The 22,500-nt window shown below is 65.1% G+C and overlaps 1 protein-coding gene across 3 annotated transcripts; it reads right to left on the bottom strand.

Annotated features, from left to right (window-relative positions):
* Positions 1-1,248: 1,248 nt before the first annotated feature.
* On the bottom strand, positions 1,249-21,166 carry ZBTB7A (zinc finger and BTB domain containing 7A). 3 transcript variants are annotated; one of them, XM_045863316.3, is made up of 3 exons: positions 20,876-21,166; positions 9,986-11,265; positions 1,249-6,387 (listed from the first exon to the last, which is right to left on the bottom strand). In XM_045863316.3, exons 2-3 carry the CDS (start codon positions 11,248-11,250, stop codon positions 5,889-5,891), a joined length of 1,764 nt encoding a protein of 587 aa, XP_045719272.1. In that variant the 5' UTR covers positions 11,251-11,265; positions 20,876-21,166; the 3' UTR covers positions 1,249-5,888. The 3 variants fall into 3 exon arrangements, with proteins under 3 accessions (XP_045719272.1, XP_045719271.1, XP_045719273.1); XM_045863315.3 differs by lacking the exon at positions 20,876-21,166 and adding an exon at positions 19,622-19,974; XM_045863317.3 differs by lacking the exon at positions 20,876-21,166 and adding an exon at positions 12,993-13,408.
* Between the last annotated feature and the right edge of the window lie 1,334 nt (positions 21,167-22,500).

Here is a 22,500-nt window from a genome sequence, read left to right as displayed (position 1 = left end):
GAGTGACCACGGGACAGCCATCCCCGTCCTAGGTTAGTGAGCCCAGCTCACATACAAACCCGCACACGCGTGTGCACAGCGGCCAGAAGGCGGAAACAGCCCCGCGTCCGGCGACAGGCGAATGGATAAAGGAAGGGTGTCCACCGCGTGCGGGCACACCCCGCCACCGCGAGCAGGAGCGAGGCGTCCACGCGCACGGCCCCGGGGACGGACCCCGAGCCCACGACGCTCAGGGAGGGAACCGGACACGGAAGGCCACGCGGGGTGTGAGTCCACGTGGCTGACACGTCCACGGATGGGAAGGGGGCTCGCGGGACAGTGTGGGGGTGACTCCTAACAGGGATGGGTTTCTGGGGTTATGGAATGTTCTGAAACTAGACAGGGGTGGGTTCCTGGAAAATGCTGCAGGGGGAGTCTTGTGTGAGTACTATTTCAATTAAAAACAAACTCCTCCCTCCTAGCGGGGGTAGGGGGGACACAGGGCACGTGGGAAGAGGCCCTGGTGGGCTGGTGGCTGCCTCAGGCCGCTGGCCCCACCCCCCCTGTCTGCCTGTGTCTGCCCCCACGGGACCCCAAATCCCTCCCCGAGCCCCCGCTAGTGCTCTCCCAGGCTGTGGCATGGCCGTCCCACCCCTCGGTCCCCTCCATCACCCACCCCCTGCTCCCCCCTCGGGGCCCTGAAAGTGGCCATGTTTGGTAACCCCAACCCGGACGCGGAGGCTGCAGTCCCGGACCCCTCGTTGTGGGTGGGCAACAGCCCCCCTTCCTCCTGGGGGGGGGATGTCAGGGGAGCGGCCAGCGCCGATCCTTGATCATGTCATGGGGCCCAGTGTGGGGCCGCACCCGGGGGGCCTCCGACAGACTTGGGGCTCCCCAGCCAGACGCCCCGCCCCTGGCCTCCAGAAACCCTGGAGCTGGAGGTGGCCGAGAAGCCTGTCGGGCCAGTTCTCCCTGCCCGCCCCCCGGGGCCCCTTCCTGGTGCCACCTGCCCAAGCCGGGGCGTGTGGGTCACCTCCTCCATAGGGGCCCCAGGCCTGCCAATGCTGGGGATCCCCACCCAGCCCGGGAGCCCAGAGCCCAGCTCCCACACTGCCTCCCAGGCCTGGCAGGAAGGGTCAGGCTGAGCACGGGGCCCCGACTGGTGTGGGCGCTTAAGGGCCAGACCCTTGGTGAAGGGGCCCCGGGGCCCCCCGTCCCCGCTCCCCAGCCTCCCCCCACCCACCGAACAAAACACAAAGAACATCAAAATCAGGCAAATGAGGCAGCAGCATTCGTAACAGGCTGCGTTTAGTGGTTTTTTATGTACAAGAAAAATGATTTTTTTGTCTGGTTTTTCATCTTTTGTCTTTTTGTTTTTGTTTTTTTTATTACTTTTAAAGCTTCTCCCCCCCACCCCCAAAAAGTGCATTTTTATCAATTGATTTTTTTTTTTAAATCTCCCACACTTTATAAAGACTCTCAAATACAGTCTATGGAATGTCTGCTCTGTGCTCTGTGCCCCCGGGCGCCGCCCCTGCCCCCCATTCACCAGGCCCGGCCCCCCAAAGTCCAAGGCACCTCGTATCCGGGCCTGGGAGGGGCAGGGGGGAACCTGGGTATCTGAACCCCTGGCCGCGGCCTCCAGGCAGCCTCAACTCCGGGACGGGGGTCTCCCCGGCCCCCTCCATCTCCTGGCCCTGCCCGCCCACCCCCCATGTAAATCTATGCATTTAGTGCGAGCTAGTCTTAACTCTGAGGTTATGGTTCCCGGGGCACCTGAGCCCCCAGGCCCTGACCCGTCCTGCGCCAGCCACCCCTCCAGGAAGGCTGCTTCCTCAGCTTAAATAACTTTTTAAAATAAAACTGCAAATATAAATATCTTTCTTTCTCAAAAAATAGGATTTTTGCTTTTTTTGTTGGTTTTAAATTTTTTGTCCTGCTTTTCCTTTCACTCTGTCTGGCCTCCTACAATCCCGGCTGCCTGGACTGCCTCGGTCCTGGGGAGGGGGGGGTCCCCGGGCCCCACCCCCTGTCTCGGTCTCACCGCGTCCCACACATCCGCCACGGCCCCCCCACCCCACTCCAGCCACCATCAGTGGGTCTCAGTAGTGCAAAAACTCCCCAGAGGGCCCTGGAAGGGACTGGGGGACCCTCCCCTCCCACCTGAGACCCCCTCCCCCCTGGAAGGAAGCAAAGGGACAGCCATGTACAAACGGAAACGGGATGAGATGGCCACATGGGGTCTCCTGGGCAAGCCACCCAACGGGGGCAGACTTTGGTACGGCCTGCTGGAGCCCCGGCTGGGCGCAGGCCCACACCGCGCCAGGCTGGGCCTGCTCCGGCACTTTACATTCACTGGGTTTTAAGGTTTTTTTTGTGTGTGTGTGTGTTTGTTTGTTTGTTTTTTGCCTTTTTTTGTTTTTTGTTTTTTTTTTCCTTAATCTCAAAAGGCAGGGTCAGGGTTGGGGTGGGGGGCTAGGCAGGGAGGAGTAGCAAGGGTGTTAACCTCTCTCCCAGGTCCTGCAGGCCCGGTGGACGACTCGGGGGGGGGCTCCGCCACCCCCACCCCGAGCGCCCCCCAGAGCCCCCCAACCCGGAGCCCCAGGCCGGGACCTCACTCTTGCACACGCGCGCACAACACACATCCACGCAACTTCACCAAGATGATGGAAATAACAATTTCGCTTTGTTTTTCTTTTTTTTTTTTTTTTTTGTACCAGGCAGTTAAAAAAAAAAAAAACACCCCAAAAAAAGAAAACACAAAAAAACCCCAAACAACCAAACAAAAAAACGTTTTGCTGTGTCCCTTCTGACCAGTCAGCACGTTCCCCCTCAAATATTTTTTTTTGTTTGTTTGTTTCCTGAAACGTGAGAATTCAGCAGTATCTTTGGCAACACTTTATCACGACCTTAATTTAAAGAATAAAAATAAAATCGATCCACATCTATATACAGTATGTGATTGCGCAGAGTTGGGGGGGGGGGCTGGGGTCCCGGCGCTGGGCCCATGCAGACGCTGCGGCCCTAGGACGGGCTGGCGGGCAGCAGGAGAGGGGTTAAGGCGGAGTGGGTGGGCAGGGCTGTCAGAAGCTGAGCTCAGAGCTAGGGGCAGGGGTTTAGTGCAATTCCCGAGGAAGTCTGTGTTAAAAGTGTGCTCGGCGGGGGTTCAGCCCTTGCCCCCGCCATAGTCCCAGAGGCCTCAATCCCCCAAGTCCAGTCGCCCCCACTGGCCAGGACGACAGCTGTGATTTTTCAGTTGGTTTTATTGCGAGGGGGTATACGGGTAGGGTGGGGGGGCGGGGAGAGGGCTGTCCCCTCAGGGAACCTCTCAGCTGGGGTGGGGTGGGGGGGGAGGTCCCTGGCCTGGGCGCCCAAGCTCTCTGCTTGGCCTCCACAGATGGTTCTCTGAAAGAGCTCACTCCGTGACACCGGGGTGTGAGCAAGGCCACCCGGCCCTGGGCTCCCCTGCCACCCCCCCTCAGGAGGGGGGGTCCTGAGACATTTGGGGGGCTGACGGGCTCGGGGTGGGGGTGGGACACGAAAACTATCCTGTAGAAACAATGATGAAAGTTGCCTTCTTAAAAAGCTTCCCTTTAAAAAAAAAGAAAGAAAAAGAAGACGAGAAGACGGGGTCTGGGGCGCGGAGAGATGGGCCAGCAGCTGGAGGCGGGGAGCAGGGGCACCCCTCACCTTGGGCTTTGATGGGGAGGGGTCTCAGCTTGGCAGGGCGTCTATTTACAGGGTCCCACGCTAGGCATTGCATATGCGAGAGGGCGTTGGGGTGAGGGTGCCCTGGCCTCTGGCAACACGGTCCCCCCAGCCCTGGCCCCTGTCCGTGGCCTGTGGCTCGGTCAATACCGGGCCTTTGGGGAGCCAGAGGCTGGGGGGAGGCAGGTGCCAGCCCCCAGATTACAGTCAGTGCCTTTGAATAAAAAGAGGGGTGGCTGGGGGGTGGTGTAAGGCCCTGGAGGTGGGGCCCCGTCACCCACCTCGACGGGGATGGCATGTCCAAGATGGCGGCTCCTTGGTGGCCCACAAGGAAAGGCGGCCATGCTGGAGGGCGGGGAGCCCCGAAGTGGGCGAGGGACGAGGGCAGGGGCGGCAGGGAGGGGGCGTGGGGGGTGGGGGCTGGGGGCTGGGCTGCTCTGGCTGGTCGGAAGGCCAGCCCTCTCTCGGGCCCATCCCTGAGCTGGGGAGTCAGTAAGGAGGGTCCCCGCGGACACGGGTTGGCCATTGTGTGGCTGGTGGGTGATGAGACATCTCCAAATCAGAACCAAAAAGGGACAGGAGTGGGGGGGGTGGGGGGGGACACGGCAGAAGCACAAAAACCCCACGGTCCTGCCTGCAGGGCAGGCCCCCGTGGCAAAGCACGAAGACCACCTCCGAAGACCTCGCCCGTGCCTTCCTGACCCCCTCCTCACCTCGGGGAACAGAAGTGGATTCTGCGTCTGTGGTGGGTTTTTTTTTTTATTATTTTGTACAAAAATAAATTGACTTTTAGGAATTTCTTTTTGCTCTCTCGCTCGCTCGCTCTCTCTCGCTCGCTCGCTCTCTTTTATTTTTTATTTTTTTTGTCTTTTCGACTTTTCATAGAAGTTGGTTGTAACTTGTAAACATGTTTTTAAATTAAGAATTAAGATAAAGTATAGTACCCGTTCTGTTACAAAGTGCCAAGACTTCTATTTGTGGTTGGTTGTCTTTTTTTTTTGTTGTTTTTTTGTTTTTTTGTTTTTTTTCCTTTCATTTTGTAAAATCTTGTTTTTATTGCTTTTGTGACACTGGAACTTCTGGACTCTCTCCCCTCCTCCCTGCCACCATGAGACCCTGGGCTCTCTCTGCTCTGGGCTCGTCCACCCCACACTGTTGCCTGCTCCTCTGAGGAAAGTATATTTTATATATATATATCTATATATATCTATATATAAATTTTGTTTTTAAGGAGGAAAAGAAAAAAAAAATCTAAAAAGTGCTTTAAAAACTTGGGAGAGGGCAGGGGCGGGGGAGGGTGAAGACAAAAAAGTTTTGAATCTCCAAACGTCTCGTCGGGTCTGGGCGGCCTGGGTCAGGGAGCGAGGCTGGGGGGGGGGGGGGCGCCCTGAGCAGCGGTCCGGGGTGGGGGTCCGCCGGGGTGTAAGTGCCGTGAAGGGAGGCGGCGGGAGCCCCTGGGAGCCGCCCTGGCGCCTCCACCACCCCCCACCCCGCCGCCCCCCTCTCTCCAGGCCTGGAAATAAATAGATTTGTGTCACATCGGCCAGGAGACACAGAGGACCACAGGCAGGAACGGGAGGCGGGGAGGCCATCGGGGAGATGGAGGGGGGGAGACCCCCACTTAGTAAGTGCCCTGAGGAAGGAGGGTGGGGGTGGGGACAGGGTGCATTTTAACGTCCACTCACAGCGGACAGAGATCGTTTAAGGTCCTGTCTGAAAGACTCCTAGAAACCAGCGAGGGGATGAAAACAAAAGCCCGCCCCCGTCCCCAGTCCCCCGTGGCCACCCTCACCCCCACCAGGGGCCTGGGGCCCTGACCAGGCCTCAGAGGGGACCCCAGACTCCATGCCGGGGGATGTCCGGGGGCCTCCGAATCTCTTATGTCCCACAAAAACCCCAAACCGAGCCCCGAAACCCATCGACGGGGTGGGGGGACGGGGAGCCGGAGCAGGGGTGAGGGTCCCCGTGGAGGGAGAGAACATCATGAAGGAGAAAAATCTGAGAAAAGCACTACCCTAGATTCTGTGACGCTTCATATATATATATCTGTATATATATATATAGATATAGATATCTGTATATAGATAGATTTTCTTTTTTTGTGTTTTTGGGGGGGTGGTGGGTGATTTTCTCTCTCTCTGTCTCTCTGTCTCTCTCTCTCTGTCTCTCTCTCTCGGGTTTCTGTTTTCTCTTTTTGGTTTTCAGGCAAGTCCGGCCGCGAAGCTGCCGTCGGCGGTGGGCCCGCTGCCCCCGCCGCCCCCCCCTCCGCCAGCGCCCGCTACATTCAACCTGCTCGGGCCGTCGGGGCTGGCCGCCTCCTCGTCCTCCTCCTCGTCCTTAAAGTGCTTCTCCTGGCCGTTGCGCCGGGCGTCGGGCGAGCCGGCCGGGGCCGGGGCGCCGGGCGGCGCGGCGGCCCCCGGGGAGGGGTCGGGCCCCCCGAGCCCCCCGCCCCGCACGCGGGGCTTGCGGCCGCGGCGCGAGGGGACGCCGTTGCAGCCGTCCTTCTTGAGGTGTCTGTGCAGGTGGTCGGAGCGGACGAAGGTCTTACAGCAGCTATCGCACTGATAGGGGCGCAGGCCCGTGTGCACGCGCATGTGGTTCTTCAGGTCGTAGTTGTGCGCGAAGGCCGCCCCACACTGCTGGCAAAGGTATGGCTTCTCGCCCGTGTGCTTCCTCATGTGCACCTTGAGCTTGTCCTGCCTGTGGAGGGGGCGACGGGTCAGCGGGCACCGCCCGGGGCCCCCAGCCGCCCCCAGCCGCCCCCGCCGGCCCGGAGTTGGGGACGTCGGGGCAGGCGGGCCGGGGCCGTCCTGGGCGTGACGGTGCGGGGGGTGCACCGGGGGCCCACGGGGCGGAAGAAGGCCTCGGACCCCACGGGCTGTGCGGCCTCACGCAAATGACTTCTTACGCACAGGCGGAGGACGGTAAGGGGCTTCCGTCCGGGGCACTTACGGGGGCCCTGCTGAGTACCAGGCTCTATGCCGGGGGCTGGAATGCACTACAGGGCACAAGGCAGAATGCCGGGGGGGGTCTGGTCATAGATCATAGAGGGTGGCCAGCTGTCCTGGCTTCTAACGCTGAAAGTCCTGCATCCCGGGCCAGCGAGTCTCCAGCCCACGGCCCCCAGTCCCTGTCAACTCTCCCAGCACCTCTGCCCCTCTCTGCTCTGGCCACACTGGCTTCCTAGCTGTCAGCGCGACACGCTAAGCACGCGCCTACCTCAGGACCTTTGCACATGCTCTTCCTGCTGCCCGCAGCACTTTCTTCCCAGAGCTTCGCATCTGAATTCCAGCTCAACGGGCACTTCCTCAGAGAGGCCCCTCCCTGCTGCTACAGCCGCCCCACTCCACGTCCCTCATACCACCACCACCTGACTCTTCATCCGTGTGCCGGTTTCCTTGTTCCTCCTCTGTCTGCCTGACTGGATTGTGACCCCCAAGACAGCAGGGTCTGGGTGATTCCGGGACCCCTCCGTGCCCATCTTGCCCCCTAGGGAACAGCATGGACCCAGCTCAGCCAGGGGCCTTTTGGCCCACAAAGCTGGTCAGGCCGGCTGCTGCTAGGCCCCCACTGCAGCCACTGCTCACACGTGGCCCCCGAGCCCTTGAAATGTGGCCCGTCCCAACTGAGATGCGCTAGAAGCGCAAAAGGCACCCCAGACCCTGAAGACTTCATCTGCTTAATGTAATGTAAAAAAGTGCATTTATGATTCGGCACATTGGTTACATGTTAAACGTAAAAAAAAAAAAAAAAAAAAAGGATGTAAAATACGATTCAGATTACTTTCACCTGTTCCTTTTACTTTTTAAAAATGCGGCTATCAGAAAATGTAAAATCACAGGAGTGACTCACATGATGCTTTACTGCACTGTGTTGGTCTATAGTCACAGGAAAGGGCTCCTGCCTGGACCCACACGGCAGGGGCAGAGACCTGGGTCTCAGGAGCGCTGGCCAGCATCTGGCCCACTCCTTGCTGCAGCCTCTTGCACCCTACGTATGAGATACACTGAGTCTCTCACTTTTCAGACATGCCAGACTGGTCAGTGCCAGGGCTGACAAACTCCTATTCATCCTTCAAAGCCCCATCTCAATTGCCCTCCTCCTCCAGGAAGCCTTTCCCACCCCTCAGACAAAGACTTGGTCTCCCCTAGGCTCCTTCAGCCCCAGGTCCCTCCCTCTGGAATCACTCACAGAGCTGGTGTCCTTACCTGCTCTAATGCTTTCCTGACTCCTTGCTGCTCTGAGGGTCAAGGCCTGGCCCTCTGCAACCATACCCCTGCCCATTCTCCAGCCTTCTTACTTCTACGTGCGTCAAAAGGACTCAGGCCACAGTGAACTCATCGTTCCCCGGACTGACCGGGTCTGTCAGCAGTGAGGGGATGCAACTGCCAAGCTCCTTTCCTCTCACCCCCTCTAAGTCCACTAACATGGTCCTCCAGCTGCCTTGCCCAGATCCCAGCCCGGGACCAGGTCCAGAGGGGACAGCAGGGGCTCGGACTGTTCGAGCAGTGTGCAGAAATCTCCCCAGGTGAGACTCAGAGGCTCAGAGAGGGAAAGTGACCTGTCCCAAGTTGCACAGTGGGTCAGGGGCCGCACGGTGGTGGGGTGGGGGTGAAAGCAGCCTGTTTCGTCACCCCAAGCCCTGGTCCGGGTAATTATAGCCCCGGCTGCCACAGGTCCCGCTTACTCAACTCTTTAGTGTGACTCAGAGGGGCCCCTGGGCTCCCTGGCCTGGAGGAAGGCGTGGGGGCTGGGGCCCTGGGTTGGGGGCAAAGAGGAGCCGGGTGGGCACATGGGGGGGAAGAGGCGTAGCCCGGTGGCCCTCTCCCTGACTCAGTTTCCCTGACTGGCAAACAGGATCAGCCCGAGTCAAGCCGAGCCCTTGGTGGGGTGACCAAGAGAACAGCAGGTCGGAATGAAACCGCCTCGGGCCTGTGGTTAGGGGTGCTGGGGCGGGGGGCTCCAGGCCTCTGCTCAGCCTGGTCACCTCTCCAGACCGTGGCTTGCTGGACCTCTATCAAGCTGCCCCTCCTGGGCCCAGAGACCCCTGCGGGCAGGGCCCACAGCCACCTCAGGACTCCTGTCTGAAGGAAGAGGGAGGCCCCAAGACTACCAGCACCCCAATCTTACCGAAGGGGCGGGAGCTGGGCCACAAACTAGACTGCCTCCCTCCCAGCTGGCACCCTTTGCCCCTCGCCTGGGCTCCCGGGCCCTGCAGTCTGGGCCCTGCGGTCTGGGCCACACCCTCTTCTCCTGGCCTGCTGGGGAGGGGGCCAGGGGTCGGCCCCTAGGTCCTGTCCCCATGGGGCAGGGCCGGGAAGCTGGGACAATGGCCTCTTTCTTCAGCCTGGGTGGGCGTGGCTGGGGGAACCCCAGGGCGGGTGGGGGTAGGGGGTGATGCTGAGTCACCCAGCCTGGCCAGGCCCCTGCACGCCAGCCCCCCACCCCCACTGGGCCGGCCCTCGAGGCCCGACCAGCCAGCTCTGGACTCTTAAGATCCAACCACAAATTCCCCTAGCCTGGCCTCCGACTCCTCCTGCCTAGAGCCCAAGCCCAGTGGCTCCTAGGCCCGTTTCCCTCCACGGGCTGTGGTGACCCCCAAGCTCCACTGGCCTCAGGGCCTTTGCACTAGCTGTTCACGTGGCCTTCCCCTTGCCTCCTCGGGGTCTCAGCTCTGTTTAAAACAGCGGCCGCCCCCCAACCTTGTTCCCTGCAGCTCTGCCAACTCGCGTTACTAATTCTGTGGTTTCATCTCAGACGCGCCCCATCGCCCCCACGGGGACTCTAGCACGTCTCTGCACTCCTGGGTCCCCACGGCCTAGAACAGGGCCCGGCACCCAGCAGGTGCTCTGTTAAGTGCTGGCCGAAGAGAGCGAGTCCCCGGGGCTCCCGGGAGACTCAAGGAGATCACACGGCTCCCCGCGCCCCACGGGGCAGCCACCCTCTCCCAAGGCAAACATCCGCCTGGAGCGCAGACGAGAAGAACCACCCCCGGGAAAAGAAGAAGAGCGACTCCCTGCGCCTTCCCTCGAGCCTCGCGTGGCTCGGCCCCGCCGCCCGCACGCTCACCCCGGTGAGTGCCTGAGCTCTCCCCGCCACCCGAAGGCTGGTCCCGAGGGGTGCAGGGGAGGCAGGCGCCCAGAAATGGAGGAGGCCCCCTCCCAGGCAGGACAGCGCCGCTCCTGCACGTGCAGGCGGTGTATGTGTGCGGCGGGGGAGGGGTCCACACGGGGCTGCAGTTGCAGCAAAGGGCCCCCCGCCGCCCCCGCCGCCCCCCGCCGCGGTGCCGCCGGCTCACCTGGTGAAGCGGACCTTGCAGATGTTGCACTCATAGGGCTTCTCCCCGGTGTGGGTCCGGATGTGCCGCGGCAGCTTGCCGGCGCCCTGGATGACCTTCTCGCAGATGGGGCACTTCTGGAAGGCCTTGGCCCGGATCTTCTTTTCCACCTTCTGCGACCAGGCCGGGTAAACATCCCCATCGTGGGCGCCGCTGAAGTACTTCAGGTAGTAGTCCACGACGCCCTTGTCGTCCGCCCGCGACTCGTCGTCGCTGTCCCCCGCCGCCGCCGCCGCCCCCGCCCGGCCCACTGATGACATCATCTGCTGCAGCAGCGTGCTGGCCGCCAGCCCGTCCGCGTCGGGCCCGTCCCCGTCCCCGTCCTCGGCCGCACCCGACAGGAAGCCCGGAGAGTCGCCCGGCTCGGGGGCTGCCTCCGACAGCGAGGCCGCCTCCTCCTCCCCGCCCCGGCCATAGTGGCCATTCTGCGTGGCGGTAGCCGGCGGGGCCACAGGGGGCGGGAAGAGGCCCCCGGCTGGGGCGTCCTCGTCCCGCTCTGGCCACAGACCTGGGTTGCTGTCGCCCTCGTCCCCATCCCCAGCCGAGGGCCGATCGGCCGGCGGTCCCGGCCCGTAGAAGTCCAAGCCGTTGCAGTCACCGGTGGCCACGGCGGCCACGGCCGCGGCCACGGCCTCCTTGGTGGCATCCAGGTCGTCGTCGGACGTGCCGAAGGCAGACCAGGGGAAGGCGGCGGCGGCGGCGGCAGGGGGCAGGCTGTTCATGGGGTTGCTCTGGAAGAACTCGAGGTACTCCTTGGCCCGGAGGAGGTTCCGCTGGTCGGTCTGATCTACGAGGTCCAGCTGCCCGGCGTCGGCGCCCGCGTCGGCCGCCAGGATCTGCCGGTCGAGGAGGTCGGCGCAGACATGGCTCACGGCGGGGATCTCGAGCAGGCGGGCGGCGCTGAGGATGTCGCCCACGTTGGCCGTGCTGACGGTGAGCGTGGCCGTGTAGGCGAAGTCCATGAGGGCCGTGAGCGCCTCGGCGCTGACGAAGTCGATCTCGTACACGTTCTGCTGGTCCACCACGGCGCCCGACGTGAACAGCTTCTTGAAGTACTGGCTGCAGGCGGCCAGCACGGAGCGGTGCGTGGGGAACTCTCGGCCCTCCACCAGGATCACCACGTCGCACAGCAGGCCCTGCGTCCGCTGCTCGTTGAGCCCGCTCAGGATGTCGCTGCTGTGGTCAGGGAACGGGATCCCGATGGGGCCATCCACGCCGCCGGCCATCTTCCGCGCCGAGACCTGCAGCGCCGGGGAGGGAGGGGGTGCCCGTGAGGATGCGGGCCGGGGGGGGCACGCCGGCCGGGGCCGCAGACCCTCGGAAAGGAGCGCCCCGCCCCCGGCCTCAGTTTCCCAGCTGGGCGCCAGCTCCGCGTCATCCGTTGGCAAAACCCACGCCGGGTGCTTCAGAGACGGACCCTGGCGCCCCCTCCGCCACTAGAGGGCCCACCGCACCCCCCGTCCAAGGGCTGAGCTGAGGTGGGATGCGCACACAGTAGGTGCTCAACCAGCGCCTCACGTGACTTGCTTCCTAACGAGTCCGAGCGCTGGCTTCCGCCCGCAGCCTCCCAGGAGGCAGGGACACAAGGCGCCCACCGTGCGCCGTCACACCCGCGCCCCCAGCGGGCCCCGGGCAGCACCATCCCCGCTGTGGGAGGCCGGAAACCAGGACCCAGGCGGGAGCTGTGCCCGCGGCCCGGCAGCTGCAGCCCAACTCGAACCTCGGCTGCGTGACCTGAGGGTCTGTGTCCGCCTGGCCCCTTGGCCTCTCTGACCCTCACTCCTGCCTCCCAGTGAGGCCCGGTTCTCTTTGGCGGGGGGGGGGGCGGGGGGCTCTGAGTCAGAGGGAAAGGGAGAGGCCGAGGCCCAGGGACCAGGCTGGGGTCAACAGGCCGTAGGCGTGCCCCGGAGGGGCGAAGCCAGGGACGACGGCACAACAAACCCCCTCCTGCCCCGGGGAGCCCCCACCGCGCGGCCTGGCCCTGGTCGAGTAATGGGGGAACAGCCTGACACTCCTTTTCCCTGCCCACCCAGGCTGAACCCCACGAAGGTGGAACGGGGGGGACAGGGGCTTCCTGTCCACCTCAGGCCCACCCAGCCCCTCCCCAACTCTTGGCCACCCTGGCCACTGCTGTTCCGGCCCAGGGCCTCAGTCTCCCCATCCGTCAAATGGACAGAGGCCTTTGGAAGAGCTGGTCATGGCGGGGGGCGGCACTCTGTCTGTCCTGCCCCTCTCCCCCACTCCTTTTTTCCGCCTTCCCCTGGGCTGTGACTCATCCACCCACCCGGGCGCTTGTGCAACCCTCTGGCTCCTGTCCCCACCCCTCCGCCCTCTCTGGGGAGCACCCGGCTGCCCCAAGCCACCCAACACAACCCACATTCCTCTGGCTGGTCAGCTCTCAGGACAGAGCCCCCGGACACCTCCCGGGACAGGGACGAAGCTGTGCCTTCCCTGGCCACCTCAGGAACCCCCAGCCCCCAGTGCGGAGCAGCCCAACACAGGTCGAACCCAGATCCCTCCCACCTTGAGGGGCCAGGCTGGCAAGGGACCCCAGGGTTGGTGTGGCCGGACCCAAGGCCAGGGCAGGACCGTCCCAACCCTGGGCCGCTCTGGGAACAGGGTCCAGGCCCTGGGGCTGACACAGAGGTCTTTGTGCGGCCACTCAGGCACGTACTACACTTCCCAGGATGCCTCTCTCTGCGGCCCGCCCCCTTTCCCGCTGACCACACCAGCTGCTCCGTTCCCCGCTCTGTTCCGCCAGCCCGTTGGCGGAGGGGGGAGGCTCAGATGTGGCTGCTGGGAGCAGGAAGATGGGGGGCTGACCCCATCTGAGGCTCAGCCCCGGGAAGCCTCGGAGGAGCCCCTATGGCGGCTTCCACCCCCTGCCACCATCTGCTGTCTGGCCCCAGGCCCCAGGGAGCAAGTGGGCAGATGGGCTCCGGATCAGACTGGCCTCGGCCCTCCTCACCCCCTTCTGATCCGCCTCAAGATGGCCACGCTGGCCCTGCTCGCCATCGTCCCCCCAGGTGCCCCAGCGTCTCCTCGGACCAAGGTGTCTCTGGGGGCCTCGAGGTCGGGACCTGAAATGGTTCAGATGATTCACCAGCCGCCCCCTCCACGGCCGCTCCGCCCCCGCCTTCCCACGGGCACTGAGGCCGCCGGGCAAGAGGGCTGGCACAGCCCTACATCAAGGCCGAAGATGCCCTGGCTCTCATTTGCTGTAAACCACCCGGCTGGGAAGGAGGCAAACTTGGGCCTCAGACCTGGCGTGGGGCACCGGACCAAGCCCTGGGGTCTGCGTGGGGTCCGAGAGCTTCTCTTTCCCCACATAACCATAAGGGATCCTCCCGCAAAGGGCCAGGCCTGGGAAGATGGATGCCGGCCAAAGAACCCCCCCCCCGCCCCCGTGAGAGCAGCATGACCCCCACCAACAGAAGAGAACACAAAGGCCCAGATACACTTGGAATCCTAGCCAAGGGCGCCCGGCAAGCCTGACCCTCAGGGTCTGGCCTCCCACCTCCCCGCTCCCCCCCACCTGCTCAGCAAGCCGTCACCTTGTCCCTCACCCTGGAAACTAAACTGGCTCTGCAGACACCTGGCCCACACCCTCTCTCCAAGAACACATGCCACCTGCCCGCCACGCCCTGGGCCACTGTCCCCACCCAGGCCTCTTGGGGCCCTCCCTCTAAAGAGGCAGAAGACCACGTGAGATGGCAGAGGGAGGGCAGCTGAACCCCCCCTGCTGGGTCAGGTGGGCTCGGGCAGTAAACAGCCCCGTCTGCTGAACATGCACTGTGCACCGCATCTTCTCACCGGGACAGCCTTGTGGCTGCCTGCGCTCTAACAGGCCCGGCTGGCACCTAGCAGGTGCCCCCACACCAGGTGGTTTCCTTGGCAATGACAATCCAATGAAACTGCTCTCCTCCGGGAAGCCGCACCCCCACGCCGGCCAGGTCCCCACCCTCAGCGGCAGGCCAGGGTCCCCGAGCTCAGGCCCACACCTACCCGGCCCATCTTTCATCAGAGCTCCGCCCCCGCGCTCGCCTCCGTGGGATTTCCGGGGCGCTGGGTGCTGACTCGGCGGCCGAGGGGCAGGCCTCAGCAGGCTCCTCCCGGGCTAGAGGTGGAGCACCCCTTCCCTTCTGTGTTCCCCCCGCACTGCCGTGGGCGCACAGTAGGCGCGCAGCAAACCGGATGACCCAAAGACCACAGAGCTAGGCGCTGGAGAGAGCCCACACCCAACCCCACCCACCTAGCTGGCGGGCTCCCCACCCCCCAGTCCCACCTCCCATCTAACCCGGGGTCGCTTGCTGCACTTTCTCCAAGGCGGCAGAACCCAAGCCGGTTTCGGCCCTTGTGGGGCCTCCTCTGTGCCCCGGACATTTCACGAACTAATTGAGGAACGAACCGGGCATCTTGACTTCATCCTTCCCGCTGTAACCCTGGGCTTTACAGACAAGGAGAGGCTCAGAGCAGTGAGCAGACTCGGGCAAGGTCCCACAGCAGACCAGCTGCCAGGCTGGGACTCAGACTCTCGGACCCAAGCTGCGGCCACTCAACTGCTGGGGCACCAGGGTAAGGTCATGAGCGCCTTCCCCTGGTCCCAGGAGTAGCAGGTGTCACCCAGGAAGGACCCCAGGATTGTGGGAAGGGCGTCCTGAGCATGGGCAACAGCAGAGGCCAAGGCCCGGAGGTGGGCGCCTGGGAGAGAGACAGGGAGAGGAGGCTGTATCTACCAGGCTTCCCAAGGTCAGGCGCAAGGTGAGGGCTGGGGCGGGTCTCCTCCTCCTCCCTGCACTCCTCAGGAAGGAGAGGGGGCGGCCAGCACGGGGTGGGCAGGTAACTGCCACCTGACATCTTCCTGGAGGAGTAGGGGGCAGCCTAATGAGGGGTCAAGGCCTCTCCACCCCCCCCACCCACGGAGAGTACGACAGGAAACCACAGGGGACTCTAACACCTACTATGTGCCACGCACAGCAGCTTGGGCCCACATCCCGGCTCTTGCACTTCCAAGGGTAGGACACTGGGCAAGAGGCAGTGCCTCTCTGCCTCGGTCTCCTCAGAGGTCACGACAGCAGCAGGGGGACTGAGGCTGCTCTAGGCCCAGGGTCCCGCTCTCGCCCACTGGGCCAACTCCTCCTGGGGACCTACTGTGTGCCGGCACCGGTCCCCGAAGGCCCACTGAGGCTGTTTACTGTCCCCCTCCTTGTGCATGGGGGGCTTTGAACTTAACCTCTGAACGTTACTGCAGGAATTCAACCCCTTCCCCACCAACAAGGTGTCAGGGGAGTGGGGGGGGGGCCCCCAGGAGGAAGCCAGGGGAGAGGAGCCGACACCTGGAGGGGAAAACCAGGCCCAGAGAGGGCGGGTGGCCGGCCCAAGGTCACACAGCAAGCCTGGTGCCCAGGTGCCGTCGTTGCCAGGCCCACGCCCAGCCGCCCCCGCCCCCTCACAGGCCAGCGGCCTGTGTTGCAAGGTTGGTCCCAACGGGTAACCCCGCCCTGACCTGGTGCCAAGCCCTGCCTGGCCCGGTCCCCGGCCTGGGGTTTAATGGGACAGGAATGCAGCGTCCCAATTAGGGAGTGGGGGGCACCCATGGCCCGGCGTGGCTGCTGGGCTGCCAGCCCGCCTGTCCTCATAGGCCTCCCTCCAGGCCAGACACCAGCAAACAGGCCCTCGGCCATTTTATGTGTCCATTTATTGCCCTAAATGGGGAGGGGCTTCCTGCCCAGGCCTTAAAGGGCCAGAGGCAGGAAGGCTGCGGGCCCAGTGGGAAGTGGGGGGGGCGGGGAGGGGCGACGAGGAGGTCATGGGGATCCCATCTGACCCCCAACTCATGGGTGGGGCTGAGGCTCACCCTATTCCCACGCTCTTGAGTGCTGTCAGGGGTCAGGAAGTAACAGCCCTGACACCACACTGGGCGCCAAGAGGAAGCCCAGGGAAGGCAGAAGCCGTTCATGGTGAGTTAGAAGGAATGAGCTTCCCATCACCTGGGGTAAGTAAAGCCAGGCTTCACAGAATCCCATCACTTCCTACCCCACCTGCTCAGGCTGCACCTGCTTGTACAAACTGCCCTAAGAGGCCTGGGTGGCCTGTAGGAGCTGGACTCCTCTCTACCTCCAGACCCTGAGGCCTGCTTGTTCCCAGGAGGTACCCGACCACCCCAACCCCCGCCCCCCGCCTGAGCAGCCGGAGGCCTCAGCCTGGAAGCCCCAAAGGGGAGCTCAGCCCATCGGGGCCCTAGTGTCCTGTGCCCACAAACCCGCCAAGTTCCCTCCCATCAAACACATCCTGATGGGAGGTGGGACAGGGCCTTGTTTTCCAGTTAAACCAGAAAGGCGTGGGTGGGGACACTTCCACTGAGTGGCCGTTCACAGCCTGCTGGGGGGACAGATGGAGGGGCTGGTCCTTTGGCCATGCTCCTCACAAGCGCCAGATTCTCCACAGGGCATCTTCCGCGCTTTGGTGCGCCGGACTCAGGCCCCGGCCCTGGCCCCGAGGGGAGGGGCTGCTCCCCCACAGGCTGCCAGGCAGCAGGGTGGGGGGCTGATGTCTCAACATCAAGCATCACAAGGTCTGTAATCATTGCCCACTTTATAGGTCGGGAAACTGAGGCTCAAGAGAGGGGAAGGGACTTGCCCAGGGTCACACAACAGAGCCGAATTTTAACACAAGCCCACTGGCTCTGTACTAACTGGTCCTTCCAGGGCTCCGTCCCCCCCCTCCCCCACACTGCCCCCGGGGCACCAGCAAGGGACTAAATCCCCCTCCCGTGGGGGCCTTGGGGCTGAGGACAGCTTATTCTCACGCCCCCTCAGAGCTGCCTTGTGATAGCCCAGAAAAGGGAGAGGTTTGCCTGAGGTCACACAGGGAGCCTGGGGCGGGACTGGAGTCGGGCTGACATCTGTGAACTCCTGGCATCTGTGAACTCCGGGGCAGGGGCCCCGGAGTCCTGGTCATCAGGACAGGGATGCAGCAGGGGCTCTCCCAGGCCCTGACGCAGCACGGCAGGGACCCAGCAAATGCTCCTGGGGCTCCTGGGGAATCGCTGACCAAACCCTCGGGCCAACAGATTTGGGCTGACAGCAAGACTGAGGCTGACAAGAGGGGCAGTGACCTCCGCAGGGAGGCCTCGGGTGGAGGAGAGGGCTGGGCTGAGGCTGGACCACACTGGCCCCCACCCAAGCCTGTTCCTCTGGTCCCCGCTGCCCAGGGCTGTTGCGGGGCAGTTTATGGCCCGTCAGGTGCCTGGAGCACAAGGTGACAGGTGGGGGTGCTGCGTGTCTCAAGTGGCTGGCCTGGACACACTCCAGCAGAATCCTGTTGGCGCCCTGAGTTGACCGGGGTGCTCCCTCCACGAGGGCGGGAAGGAACAGGAACACAGATAGATCTGCAGGCACCCACAGAATACCCCATAACCCCATTTTACAAGGGGGGACACCCAGACTCCCAAGGGCCGAGGGGCTTGTCCAAGGTCACAGAGCGACTAGTGGGCTGTCATCTGAAGCTCCCGCAGACCTCAGGCCAGCTCTGCTGCAGAGGGGCTGGCCCTGAGACTTGGCTTTGTCGAGGTGACCTCGGTCATCTCAGGTATAAAGGGTCATAAAACCCGGAGAGCCCTGCCCGTCTCCAGGGGCCAAGGTGCCAAGGTGCCGAGGTGAGGGACTGTGGCTCAGAGGGGAAAGGCCCCAGCAAGCCATAAAAGTGCCTGCCACAGAAGGCTGGGAGGCGAGAGGACAGGGGCTCATGCTGTGTGACCTTGGGCACCTTGCTGGCCCTCTCTGAGTCTCACTGTCCTCTTTGCGCAAAGGGTTTCATGAGCCGCAGGAAAGCTCCATTTGGCCTACAGGCGCCTGCTCTCGACCCCCAGGCCCTCTGGAAGACAGGTGGGCGGGCGCCCCTCAGCTGAGAGGAAGGAAGACTGGGCCTCATCCTGAGCCAGGAGGCAGGACCACGATGGTCAGACCCAGCTAAAGCGCGATGACCTTGGGCTGCTCTCTGCTTCCCCCTGGGCCTCGGTCTTCCCGCCCACGGCACCAGCTCCCCGGGGTTGCTGTAAGCCCCGCGCAGGGCTCCTCTCCCAGCCTTGGTTTCCTCGTCCGGCAATGGGGGCTGCCACCGGCCTGCACCAGCGGTAGGTCAGAGGGCCCCGAGGAAGAGAAAGCAAGGAAAAAGGCAAACACGGGTCCTTGCTACTGCCTCGGGAACCTTCCCCGCTGGATGGAGGCTGAGCTCTGCCGGGCCTCAGTACCCCACACAGAGCAAAGGGTGCACCAGGGCTCCGAGGCCACCCTAACGCTGCTTCTCCCAGGGCCTGCGTGCGCTCAGAGTTTCGTGGCGCCCGGCCCGGGCCAGGGTGCTGACTGGCCACCACGCAGCCAATCAGAACTGAATAATAAATACCCCCCCAAAGTGACCCACGAATTAAAATTTCAGTGTCCCCGTTGGCTCCTCTTTCCTTCATTAGGCATGCGGATCCCAGGGCTTCGCTCTTCCAGTCACTGGCTCCTGCCCCCCCTTCTCCCCGAGGCTCCCGTCTCCACAGCGATGGGAGGCGGTAAACAGAGCCCCGAGCCCAGCCGACAAGTGCCAGGCCCGGTGTGCTCCGCGGGGAGGGGAATGCCCCCTGCCCGGAGCCCTCCACCGGCAGCAGCAGGGCCCGGCCCGGACCCCCCCGACCTCTCCCAAGACCGGCTCTGCCAATAGGAAGTGATCGGCGGGTCCTGCCGCGGGCCCCCCAGTGGGGGAGCGGCACACTCAGGGTTACGCCCTGGCCCTGTTGTTGGGGGGGGGGCTGACATGGAATCCCGGATGCCCTCTCCAGCCGGGCCTGCTCCCGGAGGCAGCTGGCAGGGAGGAGGGGGGAGTAAACCAAGCCCGCCACCCATGGGTGAACCAGGTGGGCACGCCCGGGGAAGGGGCACAGCGGCTCTCTCACTTCCGCCGCCTGGCTACGGCGACAGAGACGAGTTGTCGGCCTCCCCCCGCCGCCACTCAACTGCTGGCTGCATTCCCCAAACATTTCGCGGGCGCCCACTGGGTGCCCGGCCGCGTCGGACAGCAGTCTCTTGCTGCGGTCCACCGGGCTCCCCCGCAGCCAGCCAGCGCGGGCAGTGCCTCCCAGAAGCCGCAAAGGCCTGTGCCCGGGGGTGCACCCAGCCCCAGCGCTCAGCTCAGGTCCCGGCCTGCTTCCCAGGCCTGGGGCTGGGGGAGGGGGCTGGTTCCCAGGCCAGGGAGGGAGGAAGAGCGAGGGAGGGGGCCGGATCCCACCAGCTCACCCCCTCCTCTGCCGGGGCTCAGGGTTCGCACGTGGTGGTGGCGTCAAGGGGAAGGAGGGGGGTCCGGGCCACAGGAGACGGGGTCACGCGCTTTGGGGGCGCGGGCGGGGGGAGAGGGGTGCTCTCCGCCCCCTCCCCGGGGGCCGGAGCCGCGCGGCTGCGCGGGCGGGGCCAGGGGCCAGGCCGGTCCCCCCACCCAAGGCTGAGTCAGGCCCGGGCGGGGGCAGGAAGCGGCCCCCTCCCCCGCCCCGCCTGCAGCGCGCGGCCCCCGCCCCGGCCCGCGGGCCCCCGCCGCGCCGCCCGCGCGGGGGGCTCCTACCTCCTTCCCGGGGCAGCGGCGAGGGGGCCCGGCCCCGGCGGCGGCGGTGGCGGCGGCGGCGGCTGCGGCTGGGCTGGCTCCCTCCGAGGGGCCGGGAGGCGGCAGTGAGCCTGGCCCCGCGCCACCCCCCGCCGCCGGCGGCCAATCCCCACCCGGGCTGGGGGGAGGGCGATGCAAATTACCCCGGATCTGGGTCCGCCCGCCCGCCTCCCCCACGCCCGGGCCCGGCCTGCACTAGGCCGCGCATCCCCGGGCTCGCTTGCGCCGCGCGGCCCGTCGGGCCGCCGCCCTCCCCGGGGAGCGCCGGGTGGGTGACCCCCCCCGGGGCGGGGGGCCGAGGGGAGGGGGGCTGGGGACGGTTACACAACCAGGCGGGGAGGGGCCCCGGGGCGGGGAGGGGGCCGGCCCGCGGGCCGCGCAGCCGGAAGCCGGGGACCGCCACCGGCCCCCGGCGAGGGGAGCCCGGCTTCAGGCCCCGCCCTCGGGCCGGCTCGGCCCGCCCCCGCGCCGCGCCGCGCGATCGGTCCGCGCCCATTGGTTCGCCGGCCCGCCGCTCACCGCCCCTCCTCCGCACCGCCCCTACCCGCGGACCGCGGCGGGCCGCCGGCGCGAGGCACCCTGGGACTTGTAGTCCGAGCCGCCTGCCACCTGCCAACCGCAAGCGGCGGGGGGACTACGACGTCCAGAAGCGCCCGCGGCCGCGCCCGCCCACCGGGACACTCCACCCCTTCCCCCTCCTTTGCAAAGCCCCCCTCCCTGTTTTTTCAGCCCCCTCCCCCCCCATCCCCCATGGAGCTCAATCCTGGCCAACTCCAACGTATGCACGCAGCACCGAATAGGCCCCCGGGGGGCGAGAGCGCCCCCAGTACCTAGCTGCAAACTTAGCACGCGACGCGCCCCCCTATCTCCCCACGCCGGTTTCCCCCACCCTCAATGCGGCCCCGCTTCCCCTCCCCCGCTCCCCGCGCGCCTGGGATCCCCGAAAAGCCATGCACCCGGGTGGGGGGGGCTGGGGCACAAGCCCGTGCACTTCGCCCCCAATCCCCCTTCTCGGGCGGCGCCCCCTCCCCGCGCTCGGGATCCAGGGCGCCTCCAGCCTCCGGGCAGCTGCCAACCACCCCCTCCTCTGAAACTTGCGGAACGTCCGCGGTTCTCCTGATCTCCCCTTCCCGAGAGGGCAGAGGTGGGCGCAGCGCCCCCGGCCCGTCCCCGCCCTGCACCCCGTACGGGGGGCCGCGCCGGGCGCTGACTTACCTCGCGCGGCCGGGCCGGGGCCGGGCCGGGCCGGGGCGCGAGGGGCCGGGGCCCGGAGTTGGGACTGGGCTCCTCGGCCGCTCGCCTCCGGGGTCCGCGTCTCTCGCTCTCCGCCTCTCGCGCTCTCCCCTCGTCGCTCCCTCGCTCCGGCGGCGGCGGCGTCACTGCCCCTACAGTAACTGTACAGTACAGCCAAAGCCCCGTATGATGCTCGCGACTCCCTTCCTGGTTTCTCCGAGGGCAAGAGGGGTCCTCCCTTGTCTTAAAGGTGCCGCAGCCGCCGGCCCCCCCCCCACGCCCAGCCTGCCCCCCCCACCCTGGCCTCGGAGGCCAGAACAGGCTCGGCAGGTCCCCTCTTGCCACGTCTCTGCCCTCCCGTGGGGCTTCGCCCGCTGCGCCGGGGAGACCGGGCTGTTATTAGGTTTTGTCAAGTTGGGGGGGGGGGTCCAGCCCGCCCCCGGCGCGCCCCCCCTCCTATGACCTCTCCGCCCCGCTGCGCGGCGCCGTGCCAGCTTGCCAGCTTATCTGGCCCCAGAGCTCCCCGGGGCGCGGGGGGAGCGGGCCCCCCGGGGTGGAGGGGGGGTGGGGGCCTCCAGATAAACAGGCCCCCAGCCTCTGCGCAGGGGCGGGCGCGGGGGGGCGCGGGCTTTGCCCCCGACGCCCGGGGCGTGGCAGGATGGCAGCGGGGGCGGGGAGGGCTGTGCGCACTGCGAGGACCGACGCGGGCGTGGGTCGCAGCGGCCGGGGCTGCTGGGGGTGGGTGGGGGGCGAGGGAGTGGGGACCCCGGGCCAGGCGCCGGCCCTCCCGGGGCCTCAGTTTGCCCAGCCGCAGAAGGGACCCGGGGGCGGGTTTTCGAATGACGGCTTGGGTCCGCTGGGCTCCTGGGTCCCTAAATGAAGCAGCCAACCTGCCTGCCCGCGATTATATAAAAGAGTCGCCTCCGCCCGCTGCGCCAGGGGCGTAGCGGGGGAAGGGGTTGGCGAGGGGCGGGCTGGGCGGTTGTTTTCCCGGCTTTCCGAGTTCCCCCACCCAACTGCGGGCCGCTGGGCTGGACGGGGACCGGGCCCCGGACGTCTGGGTCCTGCGGGCCGCTCTCGCCGGGGTCTGCGTGGCTCCGGAGGGGCAGCGATGGGGAGTGGGGAGGCGTTGGCTCAATCCAACTTTTTTCCCTGTCCATTTCTCCCACTTCCTCCCCGGTCGTGGGAGAGGTCCGGCGGGGGACGGGGGAGGGGGAGGAGGGGACGAGCGTCGAGAACAGCCTGACCCGGCCCGGCCGGCTGCCCGCTGCACACAGTAGGCGCCTGGGGAGGGCTGGCTGGTGCGACCCGCCGCGTGGGGGGCTCTGCGCCTCAGTTTCCCCTTCCTCCCTCCCTTGGACGGAGAGGGCTGGCACCTGCTTAATAGCTGCCTTTCACTGAGCGCTTCTCGAGTGGCTGGCTCTGTCCGGGGTCCTGTTTACCTCCATTCTAACATCTAATCTCATTATACTCATTTATTGCTATTATCATCACCACCATTACCTTACGGGCAGGAAACTTGGGTGAAGTGGACTCAGTCTGTCCTTCTCTGACTTCAAAGCTTCCCACCGCCCCTTGTACTTTATTACTTCTGCGCACAACATATT

Source organism: Mirounga angustirostris, unplaced genomic scaffold (assembly GCF_029215605.1).
Source record: "Mirounga angustirostris isolate CCGP_5_RB_7025 unplaced genomic scaffold, mMirAng1.0.hap1 SCAF_1, whole genome shotgun sequence".
Taxonomy (NCBI): Eukaryota; Metazoa; Chordata; class Mammalia; order Carnivora; family Phocidae; genus Mirounga; species Mirounga angustirostris.
Note: the sequence above shows the minus strand (reverse complement) of the source record. Positions and strands in the feature narration are given on the sequence as shown.

What these genes read in the sequence shown, in the direction of transcription:
- ZBTB7A (XM_045863316.3), bottom strand. Translation starts at nt 11,250, where the DNA reads ATGGCCGGCGGCGTGGATGGCCCCATCGGGATCCCGTTCCCTGACCAC. An exon ending in TGCAAGGTCCGCTTCACCAG is followed by an intron (nt 6,388 to 9,985) that starts GTGAGCCGGCGG and finishes CCCCCTCCACAG; the next exon opens with GCAGGACAAGCTCAAGGTGC.